General features: G+C 55.2%; 1 protein-coding gene across 3 annotated transcripts in view; it reads left to right on the plus strand.

Moving 5' to 3' along the window:
* Window positions 1–1,117: 1,117 nt before the first annotated feature.
* The window catches only part of BMP8B (bone morphogenetic protein 8b), a 28,984-nt gene continuing 17,003 nt past the window's right edge, over window positions 1,118–13,098 (plus strand). Inside the window, exon 1 of one of the 3 annotated variants that reach the window (XM_053897046.1) lies at window positions 1,118–1,790. In XM_053897046.1, coding sequence (XP_053753021.1) covers window positions 1,457–1,790 — 334 coding nt within the window. In that variant the 5' untranslated portion in view covers window positions 1,118–1,456. The remainder of the gene's footprint in view (window positions 1,791–13,098) is intronic. The other 2 variants (XM_053897057.1, XM_053897050.1) reach the window with 2 other exon arrangements.

The raw sequence follows: 13,098 nt of genomic DNA on the forward strand, positions 1-13,098 counted from the left end.
CTCCCTCTGCCCTTTCCTGTCATCCCAGGCCGATTCCTTCCAGCCTTCCGAGCTCAGTCTAGGTGTCACTTCCTCCCAGCTCACCGCCTTAGCCATAGATGAATCAATGTAGTGAGAGGGCGCCCAGGAGGAGCCGAGTGTGCAGAAGGGGGCTGAGTCAATAACGAGTTTCCGTGTAGAGTCTTCTTTCTCTTGCAAGCCTCTGAAAGCCGAGACAATTAAGACGCGTAAAGGGCGGCTCCCGGGCGCTCTGGAAGGGCCCCAGAGCTCCCTGGCGCAGTTGGAGGCGGATGCGCGGCTCCCTCCTGCGGGAGGCGGGATCAGCACTGGGGGGTCCCCAGGGCGTACAGCGAGAGCTGGCGGTGACAGTGCGGTCGCCGGAACATGGGGGAATGGGGGGTCTCGCCTGGGGCGCTAGCCAGGAGCACGCGGGAACCAGGTGGGTGGCACGCACGCTTGGAGCAGAGACTGAGCAGGTGTCGCGAAAGAAGCCTCCAATAGCGCGTGCAAAGGGACAGCGGGCAAGGAGCCGGGTGGCCAGCGAGGAACTGCGGTGGCGGCTGATGGCAAAGGAACGCGTCTCACTCTCCGGGCACAACTGGCACCTCAGGGCCTCTCTACCTCTAGACCCTACTGAGGCTTTTCTTCGTGTCGCGTGGAGCGACATTCCGCGCACTAAGGCGGGACTGCGGGGTCACTCCAATGGTGGGACGCAGGCCCCGGATCCCGCCCGGTCGAGAGTGCTGGAGGACACGCCCTGCGGGAGCGCAGGGCCCTCATTTCTCCCGACTGCCCCGCTACCCTCGTGTCCCCAGGCCGAGGCCCCCCGCCCGCCCGACGGTGCCGGCTGGGAGGGGAGCCCAGCACGACCCCGACGACCCGGCAGCTGGACAGGGGACCCCTCGCCGGACCCGCCCACCACCGAACAGCGGACGGCATCTCGGCGTCACCACCACCTGCTGCACCACCCGCGCCCCACCGCCCCTTCCCCCTGGCTTCGGTCCGGCGGCCTTGGCCCCGCCCCGAGCCCCCATTGGTCGGGAGCGGAGGGGGCGGGGCCCGACGGCGGCACGCGGGGCCCACGGGCGGCGGAGGCGGGCGCGCAGCGCAGACCGCAGCTCCAGCTGCAGCGGCGCCGTCGGATCTGCGTCGTCCCGAGCGCAGACCGGAGCTCGCCCGCCGCCCCTGCAGCTGAGCGGGCCTCGGCAGCAGCCGACTGACGGATCGGCCGCCACAGACAGATTGGCCGCCAGCCCCCAGCTCCCGAAGGAGCCCCTGCCGCGTCCACGCCGCCCGAACCCAGCAGGTGCTGGGAAACCGCAGGCGAGCGCGCCCCGTGCGGCCGACCCCGAGCCCCGCCCGCCGTTCGCCGTCCGCCGTCGGGGCGGCCGCGGCCCCGGTCCCCGCCCGGCCGCGGAGCGGATGCGCGCCCGCTGAGCGCCCGCCCGGCCCGGCCATGGCCGCGCGCCCCGGGCCGCTGTGGCTCGTGGGCCTGGCGCTGTGCGCGCTGAGCGGCGGCGGCCCCGGCCCGCGCGCCCCGGCCGGCTGTCCGGCCCGCCGCCTGGGCCCGCGCGAGCGCCGCGACATGCAGCGCGAGATCCTGGCGGTGCTCGGGCTGCCCGGGCGGCCCCGGCCCCGCGCGCCGTCCGCCGCCTCCCGGCTGCCCGCGTCGGCGCCGCTCTTCATGCTGGACCTGTACCACGCCATGGCCCGCGACGACGACGAGGACGGCGGCCCCCCCGAGCGGCGCCCGGGCCGCGCCGACCTGGTCATGAGCTTCGTCAACATGGGTGAGTGAGGCCGTCGGGGTGGGCGTCCGGGGCCCCGGTGACCGTACGACCAGACCACCGGGTGGACGCGCGGGTGCGGACGGGTCCAGGGGACCGCCTTGGCCGGTGCGCGCCCCTTTGATCGCGGCCACGCCCCCACAGAGGGCTGGGAATGCGGAGCTCAGGGCGGCCGAGTCCAAGGGCTGTGGGCCCCGCTCACTCCGACAGACGCGGATGTGAGTCCCAACGATGTGCGCGTTCGTCCCGCCCCTGGAAACACCCAAGGGTAGGAATCATCTCATGTCGGGTGGACCGGGCAGTGCCAGGAAGACAGTGTGGTCCTGGGGAGACGGATGAGTAAACAGGCCGGGATGCTGCCACAGTGATAAGGGCAGTACTGGAGAAAGGGACAAAGTTCAGCGTGGAAAGCCCCGGTGACATCATCAGAGTGCCCAGAGCTGAGATGAGAGCCCAAGATGTCATGAGTCCACAGCAGCCCGTTCCCTGGTCAGAGCCCCAGCCCCTGTAGGTGAGGGTGTGGCTGTCAGGGCAGCGGGTGGGGAAGGAGTGGACTCTGAGCTCAGTGGGGCCGTCGGCGGTCTTGTCACCCTGAGCGCAGCACCTGGGACGTGGCTTGGCATGCTGTGAAGGTCCAGGCTGTGGAAGGACATGGTGGGCAGCTCGGACACCCCTCCTTCTCCCACACAAAGCCCAGCCCTTCCTCTCTGCAGAAACTCTGTACAAGTCGTGGAGCCATTTATGGTTAGTTTTCAAAGATGTCTTTCCTATTATTAAATGCTCTTTAATCTGCAGTCCTGACTATCTGTCCCCTATCCGCTTTGCCTCCTGTCTGTGGGGTCAGGGCTGGAGCAGACACCAGACTGGATCTGGGGGCGCAGGGACTACAGCTCAGGCTTAGATGGGAGAAGACCTTTGCCAAGGCCAACAGCCTCCCTTCACCCACAGCGTCACTCTTGACCTTCCCGACAGCCCTGTTACCAGACATGATCTTCATCCCCATCTCCCCGATGAGGACTTTGAGGCTCAGAGAGACAATGTTATGCCCAAGATAGCACAGCCTCTCTGTGGCCCAGTCAGGACAAGGAGGTAGCCCTACATCCACCTCCTCAAGGAGCTGATATTTCTTTCTCCTGTTAGGAGGGCAGGCTTTCAGGGTGTAGAGAGCTTCCAGAGGGGTTTAGGCAGAGAAACCCAGGGGATGGAGCAGCGGCAGGTCTTGTGGGGTCTTTAGCCATTTGCTTCCTACACTGGGGCAGGCCGAGGGGACAGCCAAGGAGGCCTCTGTCCCCCCCCAGCCCCGAGCTGGTGGGTGCCTGAGGTGAGGGAACAGCAGGAAGCGGCTGTTAACCTCTGCTGAGAGCCCGGTGCCAGGCACAGGACTTGGGCCAGTGAATGCCACCTTCCTGGTTAGAGGGCAGGGTGGGGGATGCGGGATAATGGAGACCATGTGTAAAACTGAGGCCTGTCCTCAGAACAAGCTGACCTGGGGCTCAGAACCAAGAGGGGCTGTAGATACAGTTATCCTGAGAATGGACCCCATCCATTAGTGAGTCACTGCCCGGCCAATGTCCTGCTTCCCCAGCATCCCATGGTCAAGGCGCACACGGCCTTGGTGGGAGCTGCTGTTGTGAATCAAGCATCACCCTTAGTTCAGACACATCTGATTCCTCTTGTGCCTCTGCTGTGTAGTCTTAGGCACATCCCTTGTCCTCTTGGAGCCACAGATCCTCCTTGTAAAGTGGGGCTCCTAGAGATCAATGCATCGTCAGGGTTGTTGTGTGTTCAGTTGATAGATGGGAGGAACAGAAAATCATGCCTCTGGTCGGTGAGCCTGGGCCTGGTTGCTCCCGACTCTGGTCCCTCCCAGCTGCTGGCCAGCCTTGGTTGGATGTGTGGGAATGTCCCACACTTCTTTTTTTAACGTTTACTTATTTGTTTTGAGAGAGAGAGAGAGAGAGAGAGAGAGAGGGAGAAGGGGGAGGGGCAGAGAGAGAGGGAGACAGAATCTCAAGCAGGTTCTGAGCTGTCAGCACAGAGCCTGATGCGGGGCTCGGACTCACGAACCATGAGATCATGACCTGAACCAAAATCAAGAGTTGATGCTTAACTGACTGAGCCACCCCAAGCCCTTTTCATGGGCTCAGAGAGGTGAAATGGCCAGTCCAGGGCCACACAGCGCATCCATGACATCATCCAGGGGCTGTGGATTCCAGATGCCAGCTTCTTCCCACGCCATCTCTGTGTGTTTCACGAAGATCGAAGGCCTCTGACGCTGTGGGATTAACAAGCAGATCTTTGTTCAGTGGAAGCCCGGTCTGTGGGCGGGCCCAGCCAGCTGTCAGAGGGCCTCCTTTATTCTGATGTGCTAATTGCACTAGTACAACTCCTTCAATTTGAGTAGTTTTAACTGGTAATTACCTGGGCTGTGGGGGCGGGGGGATTAGACACCTACCAGGATTCTTTCCTTGTTTGGAGGCCCAGGCCCCAGGCCCCTGAACCACCACCGAGACTAATAGCAGAGTCGCTATGGTGTCAGCACCCACGCCCAGGCTCCCACACCTGTTGCCTCCAGCTCCACCTCCTGTTGGCCTCATCCGGGTCCTGAGAAGCCAGACCTGCTGCCTGCTGGGCCTCTGACCGTCCATGGCAGCCTGTGGGACCCAGAGACCTCTAGCCTCCCACAGGCCTCTGGCCCGGGGGTCAGGCCTCTGTGCCCAGGCAGGTGCTATAGGAAGCCCGTGTCATGGCTGACAGTGTCTCTTTAGGGAGGCCAGGACTATGGTCAGAGCTGGGGCCCCTGCCTGGCCTGTCAGTGAGTCTCCACCTATATGCTCTTGGCTGCCCTTGGCCAGGACACGGTAATGGGGGCCGATACCTGTCCTGGGTGTCCCCTGTGCTCACGGAGAGGAGAGGCCTGAGCTGGGAGGCAACACCCAGGTTCTTGTACCGCCTGGGCTCGCCACTGAGTCCTTCCTGTCCCAGGTCACCTCCCTTCCCTCTCTGGACCTCTTTTCTCATCCAGTCCACAGCGATGGTGTCAGAAAACACAGGGCCTCCCGGCCCTGACCCCGTGGCTCCGTGTTGGAGGCACCTCCTCATGGCACCACCCCGTCCCCTGGGCTGGAGCGTGGGTCTGACTGGCTGCTCCCTGGGCGCCTCAGGCTGGCCCAGCCTGCGGGGAGGGAGGAATGAGGCCAGAAAGACCAACTCCGCACGTTGGTCCTGGTCCTTCTTGACCTCCAGCCGCTGGGCCAGCAGATGCCGTGTTCCAGGTTGAGAAACTGAGGCACAAACAGCCCTAAAGGCAGAGGTCTAGCTAGAAATGCATCAAGCCATCTTCACTTTTGTCGAGACCCTTCTCTGACCAGACTAATTTATTCCCGTGCCTCAGGCAGCCGAGGACAGGGGGTGTTGACCTGAGGCGCTGGATTTGGGAGAGGCAGGGCTGAGTGGGAATGAGGGACCTGGCCCACGTCCCGCTCAGCCCTGTGACCTTGAAGGTACTTCCTTTGGTTCTTTACTAGGGAACTCTTTCATTTTTCATGAATTCACTCAACAGATAGTCATGTGGTACCTGCTCTGTGCCAGACATAGTTCTTTCTAGTTCCTGGGATAGGACAGTGAGCGAAACAAAGTCCCTCCCCTTGCGGAGCTGGCCTCCTAGTGGGGAGCAAGGAATACTTAAGCCACAAAGATGGTTGTCTAGACCACTGGTCTAGACAGTGACCCCCCCCCCCAGGGGGGGCTCTGGAGCCCAGGAGCGGATGGACAGTGGGAGGGCAGACAGGACCTGGGTGGGGGGCTCTAACCTGTGCATCTTGATGCCACCACTGAGTCTCAGTGTGATCTGGGCTCTCCAGGCCACTTCTTAGAGCCTCAGTTTCGTCCTCTGTAAAATGGAGACACTCGTGTAAAATAGCCCACCCTGCAAGCTGTTCGTGGAGTGTGTAAGATGGCACCTGGTGAGGACCCTTTGCTCAGAACCTCTGAGTCTGTCTCTTCATTTGCATCACACTTAAGGTCACATCTTTGTTTTGAAAAGAGGAGAGTGAGGCTCAGAGAAGTTAGGTGGTTTTCCCAAGGCCACCCAGCAGGTCACCTTCCTGTCTCCTCTGCTCTTCTCCTACATAGACACTGCCTCTCTGCCCAGACCTGGGCCTGGCCCACCATTAGGTGCAGTAAGTGTTGCTGAATTGGACTATATTGAATATATATTGGAAACTGAGAATCTTATTTTTAAAATTTCCTTGTTTTAGGATTTATATACATAATGCAAAAATTCATACCATATAAATTCATTGTAGAATTTCATTATACAAAATTAGACCATATGTTCAAAAATATACAATATGGAAGCCCCTAGTAATCCTCTCTCCACTTCAGAGAAAACCAGCGTTCTAATTCTTTGGTGTAGAGTTCCCAACCTGCCCTGACATTTTATCAATACAGATTCTAACATTTTATTATTATTTTTTTTTACAAAGTATGACATAAATGTCCAGTCTTGCTACTTTGTCTTTCATTTAACAGTAAATCCTTTATCCATCTTTAAAGCTATTAATGTGACCATATGTCCAAAGGTAGCATCTCTTATTAAAAAGTAATTAATCTAGTTTTTCTGATATATAATTGATATATAAAATTCTTTAAAAAAAATTTTTTTTAACATTTATTTATTTTTGAGACAGAGAGAGACAGAACATGAACAGGGGAGGGGCGGAGAGAGAGGGAGACACAGAATTTGAAACAGGCTCCGGGCTCTGAGCGGTCAGCACAGAGCCCGACGCGGGGCTTGAACTCACGGACCGTGAGATCATGACCTGAGCCGAAGTCGGACGCTTAACCGACCGAGCCACCCAGGCGCCCCAGATATATAAAATTCTAAGATATCAAAAGTATACTACATGGTGATTTGATACACATAGACATTGTTCGTGGATTCTCCTCTTTAGTTAATTAACACGTCCATCACCTTATAGATTTCAATTTCACAATACTGTGTTATCAACTATAGTCCCTATGTTTTACATTAGGTCCTCAGACCTTATTCATCTTATAGCTGAAAGTTTGTACCCTTTTACCAATGTCTTCCTATTTGCCCCACCCCACCCAGCCCCTGGCAACCACTTTTCTGCTATCTGTTTCTGTGATTTTGACTTCTTCTTCTTTTTTTTTAAGATTTCACTTAGAAGTGGTAACATGTAGTATCTGTTTTTCTCTGTCTGGCTTATTTCACTTAGCATAATGCCCTCAAAGTGCAGCTCGTGTTGTCACAAATGGCGGGATCTCCTTTTTCATGGCTGAATAATATGCCATTACATCTACATACCACATCTTTTTGTCCACTCATCTGTTGACGGGCACTTAGGTTGTTTCCATATGTTGGCTGTTGTGAATAATGTGCAGTGAACATGGGGGTGCAGATATCTCTTTGGGGTCTTGTTTTCATTTCCTTTGGATGTATTCTCAGAAGTATGACTGCTGGGTCATATGGTAGTCTTATTTTCAATTTTTGGAGGAACCACCGTGATAATTTCCATAGTGGCTGCACCAATTTACATTCCCAGCAACAGTTGCCAGAGGGTTCTCTTTTCTCCACATCCTCAACAAGAGATTGTTATCGCTTGTCTTCTTGATGACAGCCATTCTAACAGGTGTGAGGTGGTATCTCGTGGTTTGATTTGCATTTCCCTGATGCGAGTGATGCTGAGCACCTTTTCGAGTACCCGTTGGCCATTTGTATGTCTTCTTTGGAAGTATATCTATTCAGTTTCTCTGCCCATTTTTAAATTGGATTTTTTTTTTTTTTTGCTCTTGAGTTGAATGAAATCCTTATATATTTTAGATATTAGCTCATTATCAGATATGTGGTTTGCAAATATTGTCTTTCATTTCACAGGTCACCTTTGCATTTTGTTGATGGTTTCCAAAGGTTTCTCTTTCCAAGAGTTGAAGGTGGGTCCCTTTTCTCTAAAACCCTGTCTGTCCACCAGGCTGGTGTCCCCTGTGGATCCCTGACAACTGACTCCTACGTCCATCTCCTCAGTGTTTTTTTTACCCTTCTGAGGTAAATGACTACTACCTCCCCCAGCTGACAGAGGAGGAAATTGAGTCTTAAGGAGTATTAGTGACTGGCCCAGTTCCTGGGTACCCAGATCCACAGGGGCGGATGTGAAGAGTGGATCACAGCAGTGAGGAGGGTCAGCCCTGCAGGTGGGAGGCCAGAGTGGTGGGTTACTTTGGAGGAGGACACATGGGGCTTCAACCCTGGCTCTGCCGCTTGAGAGCTGTGAGACACTGAACAGGTTATTTAGAGTCTCTGCGTCTCAGTTTCCTCACCTTTAACATTGGGATCATCTACCTGTGTCCCTAGTGCAACACTTAAATAGGTTAAGCACTTAAAAACTTAGCAAGTGCCTGGCAGTGCTCGGTACTAACAGCCAGCGTTATGGGGGAAGGGCCTGCCATGTTTCTCTGCACCCTACCTCGCCCCCCCCCTCAAACCCAGCCCGACCATTTACTTAGGGACCTGCAGCCCATTGGTCAGCTCAGGCTGCCTAGGTTTGGATCCCCATTCCACCACTTGCAGTTTGTAGTGGGTGTCGTGATGTTTCGCACATCTTCTCTTCAGGAGTGAGTCATCCATTGCCCAGCTGCCTGGAGGGTGGGCTGCTGGCAACCGAGTCCTTCTGTAGGCACCCATCAGCTAGGCCCCCAGGAGCTTTTTATCCGATGTTAGCCACCCTCCGTGGCGGCACCCCACATTTAATGGTTGGTTTATGGGGGCGTACATGTCCAGTCCCTTGTCTCCAGGAAGGCACCAGCAACCAGCCCCAGGGCTCCCAGTGCACGTGGAATGGGCTGAGCCTTTGTGTGGTCAAATCACTGTTCAGCCATGCTTGGTGCTGCTCCCTCTGTTCCCTACCGAGAACACTCTCCCACTGAACGTCTTGACTCAGTCTTTTGCCCAGAAGCCTGATACTGTTTATATGATTTTTGTGTAAGTTAGTGAATGCTCTGTGCCTCAGTTTTCCTCATCTTCAAAAGGGGAGACATAATAAATAGTTCCTGCCTCACAGGATTGCTGTATCACATGAGGTAATCTGTGTAAAATGTTGAAACAGTACCTGTTAAATGCTCAATAAGTATTAGCTTTGTCTGTTGGCTTTTAGCCCAAGGGCAGCTAGTTGGTAATAAGACCAGAAGTAAAACCCAATTATTTCCTTTAACTGCTGCCTCTATACCCTGAGCAAGCAGCTATTTATTCCCAGCAGCCTTGGGCTCTGAATACAGTAAGGGTTGGGGGGAAGTTGAAGGCTGGGAGACCTGGGGATGGAGAAAGTTGGGTTGTTCAGTCTGTGGCCATTCCTTAATGAACACTACTATGAACCTACTGTGTGCTGTTCCCTTTCCTGGTTATCCTGGGGCCTCCTCCAAAGTAGAGCCCCCGCCCGAGGTCTGCTCATTAGAGTGGGAAAGGTGGGCCCAGAGACAAGTCCATATAAATTATGGCAAAATGGGAGGAATGGCCTTTCACCTACTCAACAAACAGGAGCATGGAGGTTCAGTACAGCACAAGAGAGACACGGTGTTTCATTTTGTGGGAGACGAACAAGGCCCAAAGAAGAGGAAGAATGGTGTCCTGGCTGGGGGACAGAGAGGGCTTGGCAGGAAGTGTCATTTTGCTGGACCTTGAGGGAGGGTAGAATTTAGTCAGAAAGAGGTGGGAGGAGAAGGTGCGAGAGGAGGCAGGGAGGTAAAAAAGCTCTTGGGGTTTTGGAACCCCAGTTCCTCAAGTGAAAATCCACTGCTAGCTTTCCCTGCTCAGAATCCTTCTGTGTGTTCCTTCGTGTCACAATTGAATTCAGGTTCCCCGAGTCTGCCACTCAGTGTCTAGTGTTCTGGCCCAGCTGAGCCACACAGTATTCCCTTGACATGTCTCCAACTTGGTGAGGCTGTGGATGAAGGGAAAATACAGACTTTGGAATCAGACAGACCTAGACTCTCACCCCACCTTGGGTGCTCCTGGTTGTGAACTCATGCAAATCAGTTACCTTCCCTGATCATCAGTGTCCTCATCTATAAAATGGGGTGAATAATATCTCTTTCACTGAGTTGTCGTGGCCTCCAGTCTGGTTCTCAGTGGTCACGCCTCCTGGTGTTCATGTTCTTGTGTAGGCCCCTTTCACACTCTGCCATTGCTGGTCTGTGTGACCAATAGAATATGACAGTAGTGATGATGTGTCACTTCCGAGATTGGGTTATAAAAGACTGCCCCTTCCATCTTGGGTCCTATACCCCACCACTCCTCCACGCCCCAGATTGTGGAGTCTGGGGAAGTCATGCCGGGAATGCTGTGAGCAATCCCACGGAGAGGCCCACATGGTGAGGAACAGAACCCTGCCACCAACAGCCACATTAGTGAGCTTAGAAGTGATGTGTTCATTCCAGTCAGTTCTTCTGAGACCGCAGCCCCAGCCAGCAACTTGACTGTCACCCCATAAGGGACCCTGAGAGGGACTCACCCAGCTAAGTGCCTAGATTCTTGACCCTCAGAAATATGTGAAATAATAAATGTTTCTTGTTTTGAGCTGCTACATTTGGGTTACTGTGTTACATAGCAATAGATAGCTAATACAATTATGCATTAATAGAAATGGCATGTGTGACATGCCCAGTATGATGCCTGACACAGTTCAGTGCTTAAAAAATGGGAGCTGAGGGAAGCCTGGCTCAGTCAGCTGAGTGTCCAACTGTTCATTTTGGTTCAGGTCAGGATCCCAGGGTCGTGAGATGGAGCCCTGCATGGGGCTCCACACTGAGAGTGGAGCCTGCTCAGAATTCTCTCTTGCTCTCCCTCTGTCCCACTCCCCCACTCGTGCTTGCTTGCTCTTTCTCTCTCTATCAAATTAAAAAAATAAATAAAAAGGGAGGTGGCACATTATTTCCCACCTCTGCGCCTTTGCCTAAAATACTCTCCTCCATTTCTGTTTGTCAGAATTCTTCCACCACTCTCAAATACGTTTTCTAGAAAAGTGTTCTCTGACCCCTGCTCCCCAAGGCACCCTCCATGATTAGAGCCTTCATCCCCATCGTGTGTATTTCTCTTAGGATTTGAGTCACTTTCTGCCAGTCTCATTCAGGGCCATGTCTCGCCCCTGTTTTACTCCCTGGGAAACCATGAACGACCTGAGAACAGGGACAGATCTGAGTCTTTGGGGCACCCCCACCCCGTGCACCCCATCCCCTGCATGGCAGGCACTCAGGGCAGACTGGCAAGGTTGAGGGAGGACGATCACAGCTGGAGGCAGGGAGCTGAGAGCAGGGGCAGGAGTCTGGGCCTGGTCGGTGCAGCAGAGCAGGGCCGCCCTCACTGTCTTTGTGGAGGCTGACAGCGGGTTTGGCATCTCCCTGGGCGCTTCCTGGGACCTCCAGTGCCCCCAGGGCCCTGCCTGGAAGAAGGTGGCTTCAGCAGGCATTCTCAGGGGGGGGCCCCATTGACAGGAGAACCTCATTGACAGGTGACCCCCCCCATCCCAGTATCACCACCTGGAGGGAAGCTAGGGCCACTCATTTTACCTCAGCTGCAGGTCTGAAAGTCCACACGAAGGGCTCTCACCTGACGTACGACCCCTGGCAAGTCTTTACCCCTCTGGGCCTCAGTTTCCCCATGTCTGCAGGGTTGCCCTGGAGGCCTTTCCAGCTCTGACCAAAGAATGTGCCCACCCCTGCCCACTGATGGGGGCTCCTCCAGGGGTGAGGCCCAGGGCAGGGAGGTACACCCAATCCATCTCCTTACGGAAATCCATTCCCTACGGGAGAGAGGGATGTGTCACTGTGACCGCATCTTTCCGGAAAAGTCCCACAGTTCAGTTCTTCCCTCGGGTTTGCACTGGGGAATCGTATCCTTGCTCAATCTCCTCGGATCTATTTTTTGGCCTTGACAGACTTGATGTGGGGGAGTGTGCGGGTGTTCCCTTTTAATTTGGGGTCTGAAGCCGTCGGAGGCCTGGACCAGCAATCATGAGTGCAGAACCATTTATGGAAACAGCTCTTGAAAAAAGTCGGTAATGAAAACTGACTAAAAATACCTTAGAAATGGAGCCTTGGCCTCCTCTGGGAAGCACCGAGATTTCTGGGTGGGAGGAAGAAGCCCTTCAGCTGCAGACTTGGTAGGTGGTCCATTCTGCAGCCCCTTGGTGGGCCTGCACCGGCCATGGAGACCTGGGTCTTGTTTTAGGTCTGAAGGGGCAGGGGCCCTCGCCCTTGTCACAAGCAGGACCAGCCAGACAGGACCCACACATCTGCCTCTGGGACCCTGGGGAGCCTGCCCTCCCCCTTAGCAGCCTGGCCATGCAAAGGGGGGCCAGTCCCAAGGCAAAGTGACAACGTGAGTAGCTTCTGATGGAGGCACACTCTGACACGGAGGCCACTCCAGACCGGCAGCATGGCCAACCCAAGGGGCAGCGGCTGCTGGATGATGAGCCGCTGTCCCAGGGACCTTGGGAAGAACCAGCAGACACATCCCCTCTCTGGGCCCCCAGAACACAAGGGGCTCAGTGGAAGTTCACTGAGAGCCTCCCGTTTCCACCCCACATTGTGCAGTCCTGCCCTCAATTGTGCACCATCCAAAAGGGCACGTGGAGCAGAGATGGGGACCCCTGGGACTGGGGAAAGGGAGAGGCTGGCAGGCTGATCTGTGTGGGGTTGGAGCAGGATGAGGGGGCCTTGACAGCTGGACTGAGAGGAGAGTAGCCTTTGGACCAGGTGGGATGGGGGCAACTCAGGAGAGAGCGCTTTGGGGAGGGTGTCCAGGGAGGGTGTTTGCAGCCGGAAGGCCGAGGAGGCCATGAGGTTGGGCCAGGTCAGCTCAGGGGGTCCTGGAACCAGAGCTTGGGCTCCTCCCAGGGGCCCTGTGGGGCTGGGGAAGGGTTTGAGGGCAGACGGGTCAGATTTTCTTTTCTTAACAGCCACTCTGGGTGGCTTACTTATGGTCAGAAACAAGACAGATTTAGGTCTTCTGGATGACTCTAAATTTTGTCCAGGGCACAAAAATAGCCAAAGTTTTTGTTGGTGTAGGACTGGTAGACTCCGGGTGTGGCATCTGGAGACCTGGCCCATGAGTGGTGCAGGGCCTCAGATGCAGATTGTGGGTGGCAGTCATAGAGGGCGGAGGCCACAACCTCCCCACAGAAAGGGCCTTTCCCAAACATGGGATGTGGAGGTTGGTTTATCAGAGACTGAGGGAGAAGGCCAAGAGTCCTATCAACACATGTTGGTGATTCATGATTGTTTCTTATTCTGGAAG

The sequence above is a fragment of the Panthera pardus genome, unplaced genomic scaffold, assembly GCF_024362965.1.
Source record: "Panthera pardus isolate Hobbes unplaced genomic scaffold, ASM2436296v1 HiC_scaffold_11, whole genome shotgun sequence".
NCBI lineage: Eukaryota > Metazoa > Chordata > Mammalia > Carnivora > Felidae > Panthera > Panthera pardus.